The sequence below is a fragment of the Ambystoma mexicanum genome, chromosome 11, assembly GCF_040938575.1.
Source record: "Ambystoma mexicanum isolate Mex_15411 chromosome 11, UKY_AmexF1_1, whole genome shotgun sequence".
NCBI classification, from domain to species: Eukaryota; Metazoa; Chordata; class Amphibia; order Caudata; family Ambystomatidae; genus Ambystoma; species Ambystoma mexicanum.
In genome coordinates this window covers 13762085-13785263 of record NC_090934.1, presented here as the reverse complement: position 1 = coordinate 13785263, position 23179 = coordinate 13762085, and the positions used below count along the sequence as shown (strand labels likewise).

The 23179-nt window shown below is 49.3% G+C and overlaps 1 protein-coding gene across 4 annotated transcripts in view; it reads left to right on the top strand.

Annotated features, from left to right (window-relative positions):
- Positions 1–23179, top strand: part of LOC138502994 (CYFIP-related Rac1 interactor A-like) — a 668876-nt gene that overhangs the window by 605182 nt on the left and 40515 nt on the right. For all 4 annotated transcript variants that reach the window (XM_069622402.1, XM_069622405.1, XM_069622404.1 and 1 more), the window contains one exon: positions 8713–8839. In XM_069622402.1, coding sequence (XP_069478503.1) covers positions 8713–8839 — 127 coding nt within the window. The remainder of the gene's footprint in view (positions 1–8712; positions 8840–23179) is intronic.

The window sequence follows — 23179 nt, the reverse complement described above, 5'->3', positions numbered from 1 at the left end:
CACTCTCCTGCCCATGGCAGATGTCTCTTTCTTCTTCTGCTCACACTGACACGAGTCTCTCGCCACTTTCTGCCCACTCTCTCCTGCCCATGCTGGCTGTCTCTTAGTTCTCGTTTTCACACCGACACCAGTATTTCGCCACTTTCTGCCCACTCTCTCCTGCCCATGCTGGCTGTCTCTTAGTTCTCGTTTTCACACCGACACCAGTCTCTCTCCACTTTCTGTCCACTCTCTCCTGCCCATGGCGGATGTCTCTTTCTTCTTCTGCTCACACTGACACCAGTCTCTCGCCACTTTCTGTCCACACTCTCCTGCCCATGGCAGATGTCTCTTTCTTCTTCTGCTCACACTGACACGAGTCTCTCGCCACTTTCTGCCCACTCTCTCCTGCCCATGCTGGCTGTCTCTTAGTTCTCGTTTTCACACCGACACCAGTCTTTCGCCACTTTCTGCCCACTCTCTCCTGCCCATGCTGGCTGTCTCTTAGTTCTCGTTTTCACACCGACACCAGTCTCTCTCCACTTTCTGTCCACTCTCTCCTGCCCATGGCGGATGTCTCTTTCTTCTTCTGCTCACACTGACACCAGTCTCTCGCCACTTTCTGTCCACACTCTCCTGCCCATGGCAGATGTCTCTTTCTTCTTCTGCTCACACTGACACGAGTCTCTCGCCACTTTCTGCCCACTCTCTCCTGCCCATGCTGGCTGTCTCTTAGTTCTCGTTTTCACACCGACACCAGTCTTTCGCCACTTTCTGCCCACTCTCTCCTGCCCATGCTGGCTGTCTCTTAGTTCTCGTTTTCACACCGACACCAGTCTCTCTCCACTTTCTGTCCACTCTCTCCTGCCCATGGCGGATGTCTCTTTCTTCTTCTGCTCACACTGACACGAGTCTCTCGCCACTTTCTGCCCACTCTCTCCTGCCCATGTTGGCTGTCTCTTAGTTCTCGTTTTCACACCGACACCAGTCTCTCTCCACTTTCTGTCCACACTCTCCTGCCATGGCAGATGTCTCTTTCTTCTTTTGCTCCCACTGACACGAGTCTCTCGCCACTTTCTGCCCACTCTCTCCTGCCCATGGCGGATGTCTCTTTCTTCTTCTGCTCACACTGACACGAGTCTCTCGCCACTTTCTGCCCACTCTCTCCTGCCCATGCTGGCTGTCTCTTAGTTCTCGTTTTCACACCGACACCAGTCTCTCTCCACTTTCTGTCCACTCTCTCCTGCCCATGGCAGATGTCTCTTTCTTCTTCTGCTCACACTGACACCAGTCTTTCGCCACTTTCTGTGCACTCTCTCCTGCCCATGCTGGCTGTCTCTTAGTTCTCGTTTTCACACTGACACGAGTCTTTCGCCACTTTCTGTGCACTCTCTCCTGCCCATGCTGGCTGTCTCTTAGTTCTCGTTTTCACACTGACACCAGTCTTTCGCCACTTTCTGTGCACTCTCTCCTGCCCATGGTGGCTGTCTCTTACATCCTCTGCTCACACTGACAGCAGTCTCTCTCCACTTTCTGTCCACTCTCTCCTGCCCATGGCGGATGTCTCTTTCTTCTTCTGCTCACACTGACACCAGTCTCTCGCCACTTTCTGTCCACACTCTCCTGCCCATGGCAGATGTCTCTTTCTTCTTCTGCTCACACTGACACGAGTCTCTCGCCACTTTCTGCCCACACTCTCCTGCCCATGGCAGATGTCTCTTTCTTCTTCTGCTCACACTGACACGAGTCTCTCGCCACTTTCTGCCCACTCTCTCCTGCCCATGCTGGCTGTCTCTTAGTTCTCGTTTTCACACCGACACGAGTCTCTCGCCACTTTCTGCCCACTCTCTCCTGCCCATGGTGGCTGTCTCTTACATCCTCTGCTCACACTGACACCAGTCTCTCTCCACTTTCTGTCCACTCTCTCCTGCCCATGGCGGATGTCTCTTTCTTCTTCTGCTTACACTGACACCAGTCTCTCTCCACTTTCTGTCCACACTCTCCTGCCCATGGCAGATGTCTCTTTCTTCTTCTGCTCACACTGACACGAGTCTCTCGCCACTTTCTGCCCACTCTCTCCTGCCCATGCTGGCTGTCTCTTAGTTCTCGTTTTCACACAGACACCAGTCTTTCGCCACTTTCTGTCCACTCTCTCCTGCCCATGGTGGATGTCTATTTCTTCTTCTGCTCACACTGACACCAGTCTCTCTCCACTTTCTCTCCACTCTCTCCTGCCCATGGCAGATGTCTCTTTCTTCTTCTGCTCACACTGACACCAGTCTCTCTCCACTTTCTGTCCACACTCTCCTGCCCATGGCAGATGTCTCTTTCTTCTTCTGCTCACACTGACACGAGTCTCTCGCCACTTTCTGCCCACTCTCTCCTGCCCATGCTGGCTGTCTCTTAGTTCTCGTTTTCACACCGACACCAGTATTTCGCCACTTTCTGCCCACTCTCTCCTGCCCATGCTGGCTGTCTCTTAGTTCTCGTTTTCACACCGACACCAGTCTCTCTCCACTTTCTGTCCACTCTCTCCTGCCCATGGCGGATGTCTCTTTCTTCTTCTGCTCACACTGACACCAGTCTCTCGCCACTTTCTGTCCACACTCTCCTGCCCATGGCAGATGTCTCTTTCTTCTTCTGCTCACACTGACACGAGTCTCTCGCCACTTTCTGCCCACTCTCTCCTGCCCATGCTGGCTGTCTCTTAGTTCTCGTTTTCACACCGACACCAGTCTTTCGCCACTTTCTGCCCACTCTCTCCTGCCCATGCTGGCTGTCTCTTAGTTCTCGTTTTCACACCGACACCAGTCTCTCTCCACTTTCTGTCCACTCTCTCCTGCCCATGGCGGATGTCTCTTTCTTCTTCTGCTCACACTGACACCAGTCTCTCGCCACTTTCTGTCCACACTCTCCTGCCCATGGCAGATGTCTCTTTCTTCTTCTGCTCACACTGACACGAGTCTCTCGCCACTTTCTGCCCACTCTCTCCTGCCCATGCTGGCTGTCTCTTAGTTCTCGTTTTCACACCGACACCAGTCTTTCGCCACTTTCTGCCCACTCTCTCCTGCCCATGCTGGCTGTCTCTTAGTTCTCGTTTTCACACCGACACCAGTCTCTCTCCACTTTCTGTCCACTCTCTCCTGCCCATGGCGGATGTCTCTTTCTTCTTCTGCTCACACTGACACGAGTCTCTCGCCACTTTTTGCCCACTCTCTCCTGCCCATGGTGGATGTCTCTTTCTTCTTCTGCTCACACTGACACCAGTCTCTCTCCACTTTCTGTCCACACTCTCCTGCCATGGCAGATGTCTCTTTCTTCTTCTGCTCACACTGACACGAGTCTCTCGCCACTTTCTGCCCACTCTCTCCTGCCCATGCTGGCTGTCTCTTAGTTCTCGTTTTCACACCGACACCAGTCTCTCTCCACTTTCTGTCCACACTCTCCTGCCATGGCAGATGTCTCTTTCTTCTTCTGCTCACACTGACACGAGTCTCTCGCCACTTTCTGCCCACTCTCTCCTGCCCATGCTGGCTGTCTCTTAGTTCTCGTTTTCACACCGACACCAGTCTCTCTCCACTTTCTGTCCACACTCTCCTGCCATGGCAGATGTCTCTTTCTTCTTCTGCTCACATTGACACGAGTCTCTCGCCACTTTCTGCCCACTCTCTCCTGCCCATGGCGGATGTCTCTTTCTTCTTCTGCTCACACTGACACGAGTCTCTCGCCACTTTCTGCCCACTCTCTCCTGCCCATGCTGGCTGTCTCTTAGTTCTCGTTTTCACACCGACACCAGTCTCTCTCCACTTTCTGTCCACTCTCTCCTGCCCATGGCAGATGTCTCTTTCTTCTTCTGCTCACACTGACACCAGTCTTTCGCCACTTTCTGTGCACTCTCTCCTGCCCATGCTGGCTGTCTCTTAGTTCTCGTTTTCACACTGACACGAGTCTTTCGCCACTTTCTGTCCACTCTCTCCTGCCCATGGCGGATGTCTCTTTCTTCTTCTGCTCACACTGACACGAGTCTCTCGCCACTTTCTGCCCACTCTCTCCTGCCCATGGTGGATGTCTCTTTCTTCTTCTGCTCACACTGACACCAGTCTCTCTCCACTTTCTGTCCACACTCTCCTGCCATGGCAGATGTCTCTTTCTTCTTCTGCTCACACTGACACGAGTCTCTCGACACTTTCTGCCCACTCTCTCCTGCCCATGCTGGCTGTCTCTTAGTTCTCGTTTTCACACCGACACCAGTCTCTCTCCACTTTCTGTCCACACTCTCCTGCCATGGCGGATGTCTCTTTCTTCTTCTGCTCACACTGACACGAGTCTCTCGCCACTTTCTGCCCACTCTCTCCTGCCCATGCTGGCTGTCTCTTAGTTCTCGTTTTCACACCGACACCAGTCTCTCTCCACTTTCTGTCCACACTCTCCTGCCATGGCAGATGTCTCTTTCTTCTTTTGCTCACACTGACACGAGTCTCTCGCCACTTTCTGCCCACTCTCTCCTGCCCATGGCGGATGTCTCTTTCTTCTTCTGCTCACACTGACACGAGTCTCTCGCCACTTTCTGCCCACTCTCTCCTGCCCATGCTGGCTGTCTCTTAGTTCTCGTTTTCACACTGACACGAGTCTTTCGCCACTTTCTGTGCACTCTCTCCTGCCCATGGTGGCTGTCTCTTACATCCTCTGCTCACACTGACAGCAGTCTCTCTCCACTTTCTGTCCACTCTCTCCTGCCCATGGCGGATGTCTCTTTCTTCTTCTGCTCACACTGACACCAGTCTCTCGCCACTTTCTGTCCACACTCTCCTGCCCATGGCAGATGTCTCTTTCTTCTTCTGCTCACACTGACACGAGTCTCTCGCCACTTTCTGCCCACACTCTCCTGCCCATGGCAGATGTCTCTTTCTTCTTCTGCTCACACTGACACGAGTCTCTCGCCACTTTCTGCCCACTCTCTCCTGCCCATGCTGGCTGTCTCTTAGTTCTCGTTTTCACACCGACACCAGTCTTTCGCCACTTTCTGTGCACTCTCTCCTGCCCATGCTGGCTGTCTCTTACATCCTCTGCTCACACTGACAGCAGTCTCTCTCCACCAGGCATGTGTGTAGTAAGAATATATTTATTCATTGATTTATTTAAACCAAAGTTTATAACAAGACTAACATCAGCCGCCTGTGCTGTGGCAGCACAAGAACAAACATGACTTCCGTAAAGGCACCAACACAGAGATAACACTGAGATATGCGATCACAATTTCCTTTCAAATCACTCACCAATACAAAAAAGAACAATTCACGACACACAGTGATTGCTGATTTGGTTATAATACCTTTTCTTCCAGCAACCCCCACCAGCCAAACATCAATTAGACTTGACCCCTCTGAATTGAAGGCCAGTGGCAGAGAGTGGGAACACAATGGGAAATTCGGTTTTGGGATTCTAATCCCAAATGCAAAATGAGGGAAAGGAAAGCAATGGGAAATTCGTTTTGCCACACCTAAAAAGAACAGGCAGGGCTTTGTGGTTTTGGTCAGAGCACAATGGCAACTAAATGGCAATTTCGTTTTGCACCCTGCACACTCACGTGGAAACAGGGTTTTTCTGATGCATTCTTTTGGCAAAGCTTTGTCTATACCAGCTCACAACACACTGGGAAGAGCTTGTTGGTTTCAAACGCCAACAAAATGCATCCTGTGATCTCTATGGGGGAATCAAGTGATTTACTTTAATTAAATATGCCAAGGATCTACACAGACAAACAGGATATTTTGCTATGGGGAAATAACTAAAACAATGCTTGAAAATGGAGGGCCTACACAGTCTATGGCTTTGGGGATAGTTTTACTTACAGGGGAGGCCTTGTAATGGACATCAGGGAATAGCAGGGCACTTTTGGGACAGCAAGGGCATCAGTCCAGGATAGTCCCCTATGGGTCCCAGTCAGCTTCTATGTCTCCTGGTTTATGTCTCCAATGCAAGGTTTGGGCCTCTTTGCTGGGTGTTTCTCGCAAGAGTTCAGCAGCAAGTTGCCTCCCAGAATAAGTGAAAAAGCCCAGTTCTAATACAAACTGGTTTACTTATAAGGCACATGACATCACAAACTTGTCTTGATTCCTGTGAAAGGGATTGGTTGGTTTTCTCTACCCTACCCACCTGCCACCTGTGCCCTAATAGGACAGGGAGATGTGGGTGTGAGTTAGGACAGCCATGGGAGAAGAAAGCATTGTCATCCCAATTTGCCAGGTGAGTTTGGCCTGGACAAAACTCAAAAAATCTATCAACATGACAAGTACACTAATATTTCAAATCTTTACATGTATGAATATATTTTTAAGAACTACATTTTAAGGAAAATCAGATGATGCTAATCTGAAGTCGGCACACCCTTCCTATGCAGGAATACATTTTTTCTTCAATTACTCAGGAGCCGTATCAGTGAAAAATATGCCACTTTATAGTTCCCATGTTAATTATTTCCTTCACCTTCACACCAAATTTCAAATCTCTCTGAATCATGGGAAGACCCAAATCAAATTTTTCTTAATAACTTCTGTTATATTTATCACACAAAACTAGTTTTAGCATGGTACAAAGGGGGTTACTGTCACCTTTGTCTGGAATGACCGTTGTGGCATATACGCTGCCACTTTTATGCAATAATATGTATTTTTCCATTAACTAAACTCCAGCCTTTTCCCTTTGTTCTCTTAAATTGCACGTACCCTTAGCATGGGATCAGTCAGAGGCTGGCTCATGTTTATGTTCGCCCCAACCTTCATGGCCTGCGCTGGCCCTGATGGCAACTCTAATGCACATTTTATGGGAAGTGTGACCTCATGGTCACTTCTGCTGAAAGAACAGGTATGGCCTTATCTGTCCCCACCGTGATTCCAGTCTAAGCAGTGTATTTCTTTCTATATTTTTAAGCAATGGCCCTGATTGATGGTTGACAACCAGACCCCTCTTTCCAGGACAGCAGAGGAAAGGTCTTGGAGGTTAAGATTCATCTTTGGAGAAATGACCGGCTCATGTAATTCTGCAAGCAATGGCTTTTAAACTCACACACAATGCATTTTACATGACATTTTATACGGCACCTGGGCCTAATATCCAGGTGCAATGTATTTTAATCTCACAGTTGCAAAATACATGCGTATCACTTCTGGATTGTCCATATGTATAGGGCAGTTATGTGAGAAAAACATGTTCAAACTTTGAAGGTCTACTGAGCATTTTTCTCCTGCATACTGTCATTTGGATGGGGGAAAATCAAAATGAGATTCCTTTATTTCTTGTAAATTGCAATGAGCTCGGTTTCACTTTAGATGCCTGGAGCACAAACTGGCATTACATTGAAGATAATGTACGCACTGCTGTTTCTTTATGTGCAAGTGCATCTCTCCATGGATTGTTAGCCACATGTCTTTCTGTTCCTTACTGAAATGCATTGTGCATATCTTCGCCTTTTTAGGATGCCAGCCCACTTTCTTTCCTTAGGCCTGTTTTTGTTTCAATAGGCCTCATGTCTGACATCACCATTTCTGCACTGGCCTTATACTTCCATGGGCTTTTTGTTTCTGGTATTCAGGGGCTATCTTTCAACCCACACTGCTCATACTGTAACCAGTCTCTCGCCACTTTCTGTGCACTCTCTCCTGCCCATGGTGGTTGTCTCTTTCTTCTTCTGCTCACACTGACACCAGTCTCTCTCCACTTTCTGCCAACTCTCTCCTGCCCATAGGGGCTGTCTCTTACATCCACTGCTCACACCGACATGAGTGTCTCTCCACTTTCTGCCCACTCTCCCCTACCCATTGCTGCTGTCTCTTACTTCCTCTGCTCACACTGAAACCAGTCTCTCTCCACTTTCTGTCCACACACTCCCCTGCCCATGGCTGCTGTCTCTTGCTTCTTCTGCTCACACTGAAACCAGTGTCTCTCCACTTTCTGCCCACACTCTCTAGACCATGGCTGCTGTCTCTTGCTTCTTCTGCTCACACTGACACCAGTGTTTCCCCACTTTCTTCCCACACTCTCCAGACCATGGCTGCTGGCTCTTGCTTTTTCTCCTCACACCGACACCAGTCTCTCGACACTTTCTGTCCACTCTCTCCTACCCATAGCGGCTGTCTCTTACTTCCTCTGCTCACACTGACACTAGTCTCTCGCCACTTTCTTTAAACACACTCTCCTGCCCATGGCTGCTGTCTCTTGCTTCTTCTGCTCACACTGACACCAGTGTCTCTCCACTTTCTGTCCACTCTCTCTGTCCCATGGCTGCTGGCTCTTGCTTTTTCTCCTCACACTGACACCAGTCTCTCGCCACTTTCTGTCTACTCTCTCCTACCCATAGCGGCTGTCTCTTACTTCCTCTGCTCACACTGACACCAGTGTCTCTCCACTTTCTGCCCACTCTCTCCTACCCATGGCTGCTGTCTCTTGCTTTTTCTACTCACACTGACACTGGTGTCTCTCCACTTTCTGTCCACTCTCAACTGCCCATGGCAGTTGTCTCTTGCTCCTTCTGCTCACACTGACACCAGTGTCTCTCCACTTGCTGTCCACTCTCTCCTGCCCAGGGTGGCTGTCTCTTGTTTCCACTCCCCATGTGTAGGCTCCCTCCCTCTTCTCCCCCAGGGGTCCGTCTCCCTGTTCCTCTCTTTCCTGCCCTTCTCACGTGCCCTGTGATCATGACACCTGCTCACAGTAATTTTTCTCTCCTTCCTGCAGAGAATACAGAAGCCGCTTCACGAACACGGAGACCCTGCTTTTCTGCATGCGGGTCATGGTGGGGGTCATCATTCTCTATGACCACGTGCACCCGGTGGGGGCATTCGCAAGGACTTCCAAGATCGATGTGAGTGGCAATACTCTAGTTTGTTACCTTGATGTGCTGGGCTGCATGTGGCTGAGGCACATGTGAGTGGCAATACTCTAGTGTGTTTCCTTGATCTGCTGGGCTTTATGTGGATGACGTGCACGTGAGTGGCAATACTGTAGTGTGTTACATTGATATGCTGTGCTGCATGTGACCGAGGTACACCTGAGTGGCAATACTGTAGTGTGTTCCCTTCATCCGCTGGGCTGATGTGTCCGAGGTACACGTGAGTTGCAATACTTTAGTGTGTTACCTTGATTCGCTGGGATGCATGTGGCCGCGGTACTTGTGAGTGGCAATACTCTAGTGTGTTCCCTTGATCTGCTGAGCTACATGTGGCCGAGGTGCACATGAGTGGTAATACTCTAGTGTGTTACCTTGATCCGCTGGGCTGCATGTGACTGAGGTACACGTGAGTGGCAATACTCTAGTGTGTTCCCTTGATCCGCTGGGCTGCATGTGACCGAGGTACACGTGAATGGCCATACTCTAGTGTGTTCCCTTTTTCCGCTGGGCTGCATGTGGCTGAGGTACACGTGAGTGGCCATACTGTTATGTGTTACCTTGATCTGCTGAGCTGCATGTGGCCGAGGTGCATGTGAGTGGCAATACTGTAGTGTGTTCCCTTGATCCGCTGGGCTGCATGTGACCGAGGTACACGTGAATGGCCATACTCTAGTGTGTTCCCTTTTTCCGCTGGGCTGCATGTGGCTGAGGTACACGTGAGTGGCCATACTGTTATGTGTTACCTTGATCTGCTGAGCTGCATGAGGCCGAAGTACATGTGAGTGGCCATACTTTACTGTGTTACCTTGATCCGCTGGGCTGCATGTGACCGAGATACATGTGAGTGGCAATACTCTAGTGTTTTCCCTTGATCCGCTGTGCTGCATGTGGCTGAGGTACACATGAGTGACAATAGTGTAGTGTGTTCCCTTGATCCGCTCGGCTGCATGTGGCTGAGGTACATGTGAGTGGCAATACTCTAAGGTGTTCCCTTGATCCGCTGGGCTGCATGTGACCGAGGTATATTTGAGTGGCCATACTTTACTGTGTTACCTTGATCCGCTGGGCTGCATGTGACCGAGATACATGTGAGTGGCAATACTCTAGTGTGTTCCCTTGATCCGCTGGGCTGCATGTGACCGAGGTACATGTGAGTGGCCATGCTGTAGTGTGTTACCTTGAGGTACATGTGAGTGGCAATACTCTAGTGTGTTCCCTTGATCTGCTGGGCTGCATGTGGCAGAGATGCATGTGAGTGGCAATACTCTAGTGTGCTCCCTTGATCTGCTGGCCCGCATGTGACCCAGGTACACGTGAGTTGCAATACTGTAGTGTGTTACCTTGATCCGCGGGGCCGCATGTGACCGAGGTACACATGAGTGGCAATACTCTAGTGTGTTTCCTTGATCCGCTGTGCTGCATGTGACCGAGGTACATGTGAGTGGCAATACTCTAGTGTGTTCCCTTGATCCGCTGGGTCGCATGTGACCGAAGTACATGTGAGTGGCAATACTCTAATGTGTTCCCTTGATCTGCTGGGCTGCATGTGGCTGAGGTACATGTGAGTGGCAATACTCTAGTGTGTTCCCTTGATCCGCTGAGCTACATGTGGCCGAGGTACACATGAGTGGTAATACTCTAGTGTGTTACCTTGATCCGCTGGGCTGCATGTGACTGAGGTACACGTGAGTGGCAATACTCTAGTGTGTTCCCTTGATCCGCTGGGCTGCATGTGACCGAGGTACACGTGAGTGGCCATACTCTAGTGTGTTCCCTTTTTCCGCTGGGCTGCATGTGGCTGAGGTACACGTGAGTGGCCATACTGTTATGTGTTACCTTGATCTGCTGAGCTGCATGTGGCCGAGGTGCATGTGAGTGGCAATACTGTAGTGTGTTCCCTTGATCTGCTGGGCTGCATGAGGTCGAGGTACATGTGAGTGGCCATCCTCTAGTGTGTTCCCTTGATCTGCTGTGCTGCATGTGGCTGAGGTACACATGAGTGACAATACTGTAGTGTGTTCCCTTGATCCGCTCGGCTGCATGTGGCTGAGGTACATGTGAGTGGCAATACTCTAAGGTGTTCCCTTGATCCGCTGGGCTGCATGTGACCGAGGTATATTTGAGTGGCCATACTTTACTGTGTTACCTTTATCCGCTGGGCTGCATGTGACCGAGATACATGTGAGTGGCAATACTCTAGTGTGTTCCCTTGATCTGCTGGGCCGCATGTGACCGAGGTACTTGTGAGTGGCAATACTAGTGTGTTCCATTGGTCCTCTAGGCTGCATGTGACCGAGGTACATGTGAGTGGCCATGCTGTAGTGTGTTAACTTGAGGTACATGTGAGTGGCAATACTCTAGTGTGTTCCCTTGATCTGCTGGGCTGCATGTGGCTGAGATGCATGTGAGTGGCAATACTCTAGTGTGCTCCCTTGATCTGCTGGCCCGCATGTGACCCAGGTACACGTGAGTTGCAATACTGTAGTGTGTTACCTTGATCTGCAGGGCCGCATGTGACCGAGGTACACATGAGTGGCAATACTCTAGTGTGTTTCCTTGATCTGCTGTGCTGCATGTGACTGAGGTACATGTGAGTGGCAATACTCTAGTGCGTTCCCTTGATCCGCTGGGTCGCATGTGACCGAAGTACATGTGAGTGGCAATACTCTAATGTGTTCCCTTGATCTGCTGGGCTGCATGTGGCTGAGGTACATGTGCGTGGCAATACTCTAGTGAGTTCCTTTGATCTGCTGGGCTGCATGAGGCCGAGGTACATGTGAGTGGCCATACTCTAGTGTGTTCCCTTGATCCGCTGGGTGCATGTGGCTGAGGTACAGATGAGTGACAATACTGTAGTGTGTTCCCTTGATCCGCTCGGCTGCATTTGGCCGAGGTACACGTGATTGGCAATACTCTAGTGTGTTCCCTTGATTCGCTGGGCTGCGTGTGCCCGAGGTAGACGTGAGTGGCAATACTCTAGTGTGTTCCCTTGCTCCGCTGGGCTGCATATGGCTGAGGTACATGTGAGCGGCAATACACTAGTGTGTTCCCTTGATCCGCTGGGCCGCATGTGACCGAGGTACATTTGAGTGGCTATACTTTACTGTGTTACCTTGATCCGCTGGGCTGCATGTGACTGAGATACATGTGAGTGGCAATACTCTAGTGTGTTCCCTTGATCCGCTGGGCCGCATGTGACCGAGGTACATGTGAGTGGCAATACTAGTGCGTGCCCTTAATCTGCTGGGCTGCATGTGACCCAGGTACATGTGAGGGGTCATGCTGTAGTGTGTTACTTTGAAGTACATGTGAGTGGCAATACTCTAGTGTGTTCCCTTGATCTACTGGGCCACATGTGACCGAGGTACATGTGAGTGGCAACACTCTAATGTGTTCCCTTGATCTACTGTGCTGCATGTGACCGAGGTACATGTGAGTGGCAATACTCTAGTGTGTTACCTTGATTCGCTGGGCTGCATGTGCCCGAGGTACACGTGAGTGGCAATACACTAGTGTGTTCCCTTAATCCGCTGGGCTGCATGTGACCGAGGTACATGTGAGTGCCAATACTCTAAGGTGTTCCCTTGATCCGCTGGGCTGCATGTGACCGAGGTACATTTGAGTGGCCATACTTTACTGTGTTACCTTGATCCACTGGGCTGCATGTGACCGAGATACATGTGAGTGGCAATACTCTAGTGTGTTCCCTTGATCCGCTGGGCCGCATGTGACCGAGGTACATGTGAGTGGCAATACTCTAGTGTGTTCCCTTGATCCGCTGGGCCGCATGTGACCGAGGTACATGTGAGTGGCAATACTAGTGTGTTCCCTTGATCCGCTGGGCCGCATGTGACCGAGGTACATGTGAGTGGCAATACTAGTGTGTTCCCTTGATCCACTGGGCTGCATGTGACCGAGATACATGTGAGTGGCAATACTCTAGTGTGTTCCCTTGATCCGCTGGGCCGCATGTGACCGAGGTACATGTGAGTGGCAATACTAGTGTGTTCCCTTGATCCGCTGGGCTGCATGTGGCTGAGATGCATGCGAGTGGCAATACTGTAATGTGTTCCCTTGATCTGCTGGGCTGCATGTGACCAAGCACATGTGAGTGGCAATACTCTAGTGTGTTCCCTTGATCTGCTGGACCGCATGTGACCGAGGTACATGTGAGTGGCCATGCTGTAGTGTGTTACCTTGAGGTACATGTGAGTGGTAATACTCTAGTGTGTTCCCTTGATCTGCTGGGCCACATACGACTGAGGTACATGTGAGTGGACACTCTAGTGTGCTCCCTTGATCTGCTGGCCCGCATGTGACCCAGGTGCACGTGCGTTGCACTACTGTAGTGTGTTACCTTGATTTGCGGGGCCGCATGTGACCGAGGTACATGTGAGTGGCAATACTCTAGTGTGCTCCCTTGATCTACTGGGCTGCATGTGACTGAGGTACATTTGAGTGGCAATACTCTAGTGTGTTCCCTTGATCTGCTGGGCCGCATGTGACCGAGGTACATGTGAGTGGCAATACTCTAGTGTGCTCCCTTGATCTGCTGGGCCGCATGTGACCGAGGTACATGTGAGTGGCAATACTCTAGTGTGTTACCTTGATCTGCTGGGTCACAGAGGACGGCTCTGGGAGCTGCACTTTCCTGCTGCTGGCACTCACACTTATCTCCGAGCTTCAGTGGGACACTGGCAGGGGGGGCAGCCAGGGTGCAGACCCAGTGGAGCTGTGATTCAGGGCTTTGATGAGCTCCTGGCACCCTGCACACTGGAGCCTGGCGAGGCTGCTTGCAAGGCCTGTGCACCAGAGGCCCTCGCACTGGCAGGCCCTGGTGCGGGCCCCTTCTGGGCCCCTTCTCCGGGTCTCTACCCGAGTGTGTGACTTAGAGAAGGTCCGTATGCAGGGTGACTTTCAAGAGTTTAAGTGCGACATGCTTAGGCCCCCCTGCAGGCTGGTACTGCTCACCGTCCTCCAATAGTAGGTTTATGCGTGAATGAATTAATGAATTAATGCTTGCACTTGGGGTAGACCGCAAAGTGGACGAAGGGGTAGTCGCATAAAAAGGAGCCGTGACACACGATGCTCGGGGGGCGGGGGGGAGGGTCAAGGGTTAGCAGCGGAATCGAGGCCAGTGGCGGAGCGAGAGTGGGAGCATGCCTTCCCCCTACTGCCCAGTGCGCCCCCTCCAGCCTCCTGCTGGATTAAAAGGATCCACTTAAGGAGTACATGCGGCAGCAGGCCAGGGCGCCACGAGAAACGGGAACTGGGCCCCGAGGAAGCAGAAGCCGTGCTGAGGCCCGCACCGCACGTGCCGAGGACGGGCAGGAAGCTTCTGGAAGCAGAAGTGAGCCCTCGATGTAAGGGCGGAGGCGCTGGACTCTGCTCGTGTGTTATGAGGGGCTGCCAATGAAACCCCGGATACGTGTGTGTGAGGGTGAAATCATGTGTGTTCCTCCATGGTCGCATCACTATATTAGTATGTGGTGCGCTGTTAACCCTTGAAGAGACTAAGAAGCGGGCCTAGATACAAACGATTTGGCAACCTATCGGCCAATAGCCGCGCCCCATAAGTGCTGGAAAATGTACTGTGATCAAATGCAGCCGCCAACTAGCAGTGTGGGCTCAGGAGCGCTGCCGCACGAGGCAGCGCCCACACACGCCATGGAGAGCGCCGCCGCACGAGGCAGCGCCCACACACGCCATGGAGAGCGCCGCCGCACGAGGCAGCGCCCACACACGCCATGGAGAGCGCCGCCGCACGAGGCAGCGCCCGCACAGGCCATGGAGAGCGCCGCCGCACGAGGCAGCGCCCGCACAGGCCATGGAGAGCGCCGCCGCACGAGGCAGCGCCCACTCACGCCATGGAGAGCGCCGCCGCACGGTCAAGCACCAGCTAGTCTAAATGGGAAGCCATGCAGACCGAGAGGGTCCCTCGAGGATCCATCTTGTACTCGTCACCTGCAGCCTCTATAAAGAGCGGAGCCCTGTGCAGAGTCCAGTCTGCCACAATCCCTGCTTTGTGTTCGGCGAAAGAGGATCTGCAGCCACGTTGTATTGCTTTTGGAACGCTGTTTCTTTAATTCGAAACTCCACCTATTTAAACGCGCAGAGCGCGGCGCAGAGCGCGGCGCAGAGCGCGGCGCAGAGCGCGGCGCAGAGCGCGGCGCAGAGCGCGGCGCAGAGCGCGGCGCAGAGCGCGGCGCAGAGCGCGGCGCAGAGCGCCCTTATGAAGCTGACGAGTCTCAGTCTGAAGGAACAGCGATTTATGGCCGGCGTTACAGGCCCACTAACCCGTCAAAAACTGCTACAACACCAGCGTCGGATGATAGCCGGCAAACAACCTGATGTACATTCTGAGGTGAGCAACATGAAAGATTTGACATGTGCGAATAATGAGGTGCCCTGGGGGTTGGTTACGTAGCTTGCGCCGCTTACTGCTGCTCAATTGACAGCAACGAACACAGCAGCAAACGCAGGCATGCCCTCCACAATAAGCCCCTCTAAACATTGCCATATGTCACCGGCATTATTTTTAGACGTACAGGACACCCTGGAAAATACAGAGCGGGCGATAGCGACAGCAAATAATGCAGAAAGGGTCGTCTCCCCCTTTGACATAACAGACAACGAACTATGCATTCCTGTTGACTTGCAGTCAGAGACTGAGCAAGGAAGTGAGTGACACGTGGAGAACATGTCTGCCGAACCCCGAAATCACGGACTCTCACTCGACATGTAAACCAGCAGTCGTTCCATTTCCTACTGCACATTGCAAAGCCTCCAGACTCACAAGGATCGTCAGACAAGAGCGGAGTCCTTTGGACGGTACAACAGGAAAAGCAGGCAACCGTCTGAATCCTGGCCTGGAGGAGAAGGAGCACGACCGGTAGGAACTTCTTACCACCAGAGGAGAGGTGAGCGGAGTTAGGAACAACAGTAACAACTTTGTAAATCCGCCCTTAAGGACAGAAACAAGACCGGCGCAAAAACGAAATCAAAACATCTTAAGCACCTATGACTCCGTAGCTCATGAAGCTTTTAAAAAACGATGTTTTACTGATCCATGAACGACTCAACGACAGTTACTCGGATAGGATCAGTAACACCACCAGGAAGGAGACTTGCGCAAGGAAATCTATCAAAGCAAGTCCTGCATTTGAGGATCAATATTGACGCTGAGAATGCCTTGAAAGGATGACAAGCAGGCCGCTGCTCCAATCTGTGATCCATACGATGTCCGCTCCTAAAATCAATCGAACACGGATCATATCTGAAAGCCAAATGATTCAATACTCAAACGACACCCACAGTAATGCGGGTCGCCAGAGAACAAAATGAATAGTAACCTCTCCACTACTAAGCATTTGGAAAACTAGAGTGAAGCAAATACAAAAGAAAATCTATCCATTGTTGCCAGTATACAAATGCATAACAACGTCCTTGCAGCAACTTCAATAGCGCAGATTCCTTTTGTGAAGCTATACGAGTCCCTTAACGACTCGTTAAAAGATCGAGGCTCCTTGTTAGGAACTATAAATGCCAAACTCCTGAATTTAGAAGATTTCACAACGCAGCTCAATCAGAGACTTGACCGTGAAGCTGAAACTTCACTAAAATGGCAAAGTCCCTAAAGTGATCTAGCAAGAAATTAATCAACAGAAAATCGGATCTGATTGACGCTGTACGCAAGTGTACAAAATGTATGAACCACAATGTTAGGATTGACAAAGGCGAACAAACACACCACTGCCCAAGAAATGGTGGTAGCAGTATGAGCAAAATGCAATAAAGACAAGGAATCCCTCTAAAGTCATTACTCACCAAAGAGTCCCAGGATCTAAGGGTGTCTTGCGCTTGAAAGCAGTAGTAGCTGCCGAAGTAAGCAACGCTGGATTGACCTTGGAACAAAATGTGCAGGAAAAAAGTTTGTTCCACCAAAACTCAAAACCTGCCACAATTAAACCAACATTAGCGTAGAGAAGCTAAAATAAAATGTTATTCCATCCAAAATGATTGACACGGCAGAGTCTAACTCCACAAAACATGAAGGAAGCTCTCAAAGCACAGTTACCATACCACGACCCATCCAGAGATCAACATTTGGCATATTCACTGGTACAGTGAAATCCTAATACCTACTAGCAAGCTACACCCACGGGGCACTGAAAAGCGAGCTTCAAAAACAAGTTTGGGAAAAACGAATGTAGCACACAAGTCTTGTTCTAATAATTCAAAGAAATGTATTAGAAACCTGACAACACAACCCCGAACTGGGATATTTGATCAACAATCAAAGACAGCGGTCCACGAAGCCAAGTAGGTTGGCTGCCGCCGAGCTAAGACACCCAAACAAAAGATCAAGAGTCGATTTTGAGGAGATAGAAAATAACGATTCAGATTTGACTGATGTGAATTTTCTACATACTCAGTGGATGACGACGTGGAAATAGCTGTTGACAATAATACAGCTAGCAGGCCTCGTATTAATTCCAGCCACTTGTCAGCATGCTCAAGCACATGAAGAAAAAAAACACCAACATGACTAGTTCAATCTTTTGAAGGAGAAAACAGATCACAGAGCTGTCAGCAAAAAGGGACCCTCAAAACTCAAGAGTTGTCTGAAATTATGAGGAAAGGTTCTTCCAGAGTGAAAGAAAGTAATGTAAAAAGCCTGACTCTAAGCTTGAATCCAAAGTTGACTACGGCCCAAATGCAAAAACAAGGGGCTTGAGTTGAAAACTTGGGCAAGCGACAGACCTCTTTGCCAACAACTACTTCCTGGAAATTGCAACTAGAGAATATACTACAAGAAAAGAATGAGGTGAACTTGAATAGGAGCAACATGATGACACTATTGCACTGTATTCCATCATTGCGCACAATTACATCTGAGGATATCGCGATAGTGGAGTATGCAACCCGAAAGTCGTTCGGATTGGGTGATTTTGCATATAAAATCTCAATTTATTGCAAAAACACTAACAGATACAAAAGAAGAACTCCTATTCTTTGGTTGCGAGTTATCACCCATTATTGACAAAGTAATAAGCTTGTTGTCCTCTCTGCAAGCCTGCAAAAGGCTAACAAACAAAAGCAACAAGTCTTGTGGGCGCATATAAAAACCAAACATCCCTCATCTTTCGGTGGAGAGCGAAGGTCAGACAAGTTAAAAAGGGCAACACCTGACTCGCACGAATATGAAAGTCATCACTAGCTAAAAAACCACGATCAAGAGGAAAACTGCTCCTTGATATCTTGGACCACCCGAGGGTTTAAGCATTTGTTTCATGAATCCTGTCAGGCGATTGACAACAATTTTGTGATCTGCCTTCAAGAAACATGGCTTCGGGAATGACCAACTAGAGATGGATATTCAATTTCCCTAAATGCTGCAGGGAAAAATCAAACAAGACGTCCTTTCTCTGGACTAGTGACAATGCTTAAGAATAATAACAGATGGAAAGTGGTTAAATCTGTTAACCCAAACTTGTTTGTGCAAGCACCAACATCACATCAATGCATGGACTACTAGAGGATACGATATCTAAGCAGATACTTATTATAAATACTTATTGGGACCCTGTGATGATTTTGTCAGGAAGATTAATCAACTCAGTGACCATAGAAATTGACGAACGCATGCTAGAATTTAGTGATCCCACAATGATTATATGTGGTGACCTAAATAATTCTTTGTTTGACGGAAAAACAGGCTACTGAGACTGGTTAACGAAAATAAGGGAAATCTAAAATCTGATGGTGGGAATCTGAATTGAATAGCAGGAACTGCTGTGTGTTAAATGGAACCACCAGGGGTGACATCCCCGCGGCCTACAAATGGCATCGAAATCAAAGCCACAAAACCCTGGATTACGTCTGGTCGTCAAGAAACCTGCTAAGCAAAATTGTCCAGTTAACAACTCTAAAGTCAACTGGTAGTGATCACGACGTGATGAAACTAACCTGGCAAATGTACAGTGGTAAATTTCCATCTAGATATACAGAAAACCTGGAATTAAATCAAGGAGCAAACAGACTGCAGATCAGCTGCAATAAAATTGTAGCTCTAAGCATAAACATGTTCACAAATGGAGAGTTCTCAACACAAGTAATCTACGCCCCGCTCCTAGTTCAATTTAAAACCAGGCAAAATGGATGCAAAAAAGATCTCCAAACCAACAAATACCCTTTTAGTTTTAAGGTGAGTGAAGCAAAAAAGATCCTTCACAAAGATATAAAATTGCTGAAACAAACCTGCCCGGCCAGTGTAGGTGAGGCGATTAAAAAAAGCCATCAGAGATACCGAAACTGGTTGAAGTTATTTTCCCAAATACGAGACCAAGAAAGAGCTGAACATATCTTGCGACTGATGCAAAAAACAACAGCAGACAAATCTGGTCAATAACAAATGAAGGTGCAGCAGACCAAATTGGAATGGCGGCTAACGGTGTAGTAATAGTACCAATCTTTAAAAAGGGAAATCGGGACGATCCGGCAAGCTATCGCCGATTGCCCTACTTGACACAATTGGAAAGATCTTTGCGGCATTCCTTCAGAAAAAACTCACACAGATATAGGGATTATAGACGAGCACCAAACAGGATTCACAAAGGGCGTAGGTATCGGTATATAAACCTAAATCTTCTTACCAGATTGAGATTGGAAGCTATAAGGGAGAAAAAAGTGATTCCTCGCCTTTGTGGACCTTAGGCAAGCGTTTGACAGCATTAATAGACAACTGCTGTGGAGAAAACTGCAAAAGTGGTCTTGCCCAAATGATCTACTGCACACAGACACTACAATTCGAGTTCGGACTAACGCACACAGCAAAGCTTTTTAAGCTATTCATTGCAGACCTACCATTAGCCTTGCGAGAAACAAAGTCTTTTCCACCACAAATAAATCGGTCACCTACGCAGACGACCTTGGGTTATTGGACTAAACTCAAATTGGGCTGCAAAGGCTGCTCACAAACCTTCAAGTATGCTTAAAGGAAAACGATCTTGAAATACATGTAAAAAAATCTAAAATTGTGGAATTTGGCCCAAAAATTGAAAACACGTTATAAGACCTTTAAATGGACAGTGGCAGGAGAACAGCTTGAATCCACTGGCTGTATATGATACCTGGGAGTTAAGTTTGATAAATCGATTTGTGAATGGAATTGGGTGCAAGACCTATCAACTCGTATGTGAATGCTATCCTTGCAAGGAGCTAAACTACACGCCCCCTATGGGAAATGTACGTTCAAACCCATACTAAGGTTTTACCTTCAAAAAGTAGTACCAACCATCACGTTCGGAAGTGAAGATGTGCGGAACATAGGGGAAGGAATGGGGTGCTAACTGGAAGGTCACTTTTGGCGGAAAGTACTTAAATCACCTCTGAATGTTTCTTTGGCTGCTATTCTCTATGAATTGTGCCTAGAATCTTTGCATGGTTCAGTGATTTGGGTATCTATAGCCGCCCTGAGGAAAATGCGATGGACACCAGCATCGTCACCTTACTGCATTTTAACTCTGACAAATATGACCTCTTACAATTGACTGTTGAAAGTGTGGGTGGAGAAAATTGACAAAAAATCTTAAAGGAAGCAGATGTAACTATAGAAACAGTCCCGTCAAATCCTCAAGCAGCAAAGAAAAAGTTAAGAAGATGGAACTGGATCATTAATACCGAAAAACGCAACAAATGAGTGTCTTCGTTAGACAATGGTCCGGTTTCTCGTGGTATCGATCAACAACCAAACTACTTATTACAATTCCCATCACGCTGTCATAGAGACCAGTTCCTGAGGCTGCGGTTAAACTTGTATAAATCAAAGCAGATGTTGGTATTGAAACACAACAACGATGTATCGAATAACCTCTGTAGATTTTGTAATAGTGCAGTAGAATCATCAAAGCATTCCATCATTGAATGTTTGGAGTTAATTCCACAACGATCATTATTTTTGGCAAAATGTGCCCCCCTGAATGGAAACGTGGAGGAGTGGTGGGTTATGGTGCTTACAGGCAATCATTTTAAACTAACGTGCAGTAATTCACTATATGGACACCATTTTGAGAGTGGAGTAAACTCAAATAGGTTTAGGAATGAAGGTGGATAGTGATTGTGTAGAAAAAATGAAACATGTGATTTGTGTGAAAAGAGAACAGATTAAGGAAGTGTATGGTAATAAAACTTTGTAATAAACTAAATATTACAATAAAAAAATATAAAAGTAAAGAGCCTCCGGGGGCTCGCCTTGATGATGCCAACATCCTCACCCATTGCTGGGCGCACGACCATCTCAGGGCTGCAACAGTGCTGCACACTATCCAACCCTGCGTGACTGCATCACATCCCAAAGTGAACCAGACAAAGCAAGAGTCTTGACTCCCTGAACACCAGGCCAGCCCAGCACTCGCCCTAGCGGCAGTGCACTGCCACGGCACATGCCACGGCACATGCCACACTGCTCGGCTCCTCCATCGATGCGTCCCTCTGAAAAGGCGCAGATGAAGAGGTACCAATTAGCCTTGCTGCCCTTGCTGACACCGCCGGCTTTAGGAGCACAGGTCACTCTTAGACAGGAGACATGCACTGCACTGCCATCTCCACACCACACCACAACCCTTGCACCACCGCCACCTCCTGGAACTGACGCCCACCTCATATGCTTCCCTCAACACCATGCACAGAGCTCCACTGCTGCACATACCTCCGCTGCTGCACAGACCTCCACTGCTGCACAGAGCTCCACTGCTGCACAGACCTCCATTGCTGCCCCTAGCTCCACTGCTGCACAGAGCTCCACTGCTCCACAGACCTCCATTGCTCCACAGAGCTCCACTGCTCCACAGACCTCCATTGCTCCACAGAGCTCCACTGCTGCACAGAGCTCCACTACTCCACAGACCTCCACTGCTGCACAGAGTTCCACTGCTGCACAGACCCCCATTTCTGCACAGACCTGCATTGCTGTACAGACCTCAATTGCTGCACAGAGCTCCACTGCTGCACAGACCTCCATTGCTGCACAGAGCTCCACTGCTGCTCAGAGCTCCACTGCTAAACAGACCTCCACTGCTGCACAGACCTCCATTGCTGCACAGAGTTCCACTGCTGCACACACCTCCATTGCTGCACAGAGCTCCACTGCTGCACAGAGCTCCACTGCTGCCCAGACCTCCATTGCTGCACAGAGTTCCACTGCTGCACACACCTCCATTGCTGCACAGAGCTCCACTGCTGCACAGACCTCCATTGCTGCACAGAGCTCCACTGCTGCACAGAGCTCCACTGCTGCACAGAGCTCCACTGCTGCACAGACCTCCATTGCTGCACAGAGCTCCACTGCTGCACAGACCTCCATTGCTGCACAGAGTTCCACTGCTGCACACACCTCCATTGCTGCACAGAGCTCCACTGCTTTGGAGACAGACATGCGCTCTATACACATCCCTAATACAGTGCAATAGCGCTGAAAGCAGAACATTTCCCCCCTGGTGGTTTCTGGAGCAAACAGAAATTATAGGAATACAAGATTCAGTTGGGAGGAGGGAAAATGCCCCCTAATCACTACGATCAAGGGTTGGTCCAAATTGATGGACGGTTGGCGAGACAGTGGTGCTGAGGCATACTGTGCTCTAATTGCTGCCCGGCTTTTGCAGGAGTGTAAGAGTAGCCTACACAGTCCTCGTACTTATCTATCTGTGTCCAGTATAACAGGGCACACAAAGGACCAGCTCTTTATGGAATAAGAGAAAAGAATGAACACTGATGGACGTCCACTCGACGAACTCAGGACCACCATGAGGTGCATTATATGAACAACCACCAGAGAGTGCATTAAGATGAACGAACACCACGTTGTGCATTAAGGCGCACGAACACCACGGTGTGCATTAAGACGAACGAACACCACGGGGTGCATTAAGACGAACGAACACCACTGGGTGCCTTAAGACGAACGGACTCCACTGGGTGCATTAAGCCGAACGAACACCACGGGGTGCATTAAGACGAACAAACTTCCACTGGGTGCATTAAGATGAACGAACACCACGGGTGCATTAAGACGAACGAACACCACGGGTGCATTAAGATGAACGAACGCCACGGGTGCATTAAGACGAACAAACTCCATGGGTGGATTAAGACGAACAAACACCCTGGGATGCATTAAGGTGAACGAACACCACGTTGTGCATTAAGGCGAACGAACACCACGGGGTGCATTAAGATGAACGAACACCATGGGGTGCATTAAGACGAACGAACACCAATGGGTGAATTAAGATGAACGAACTCCACTGGGTGCAT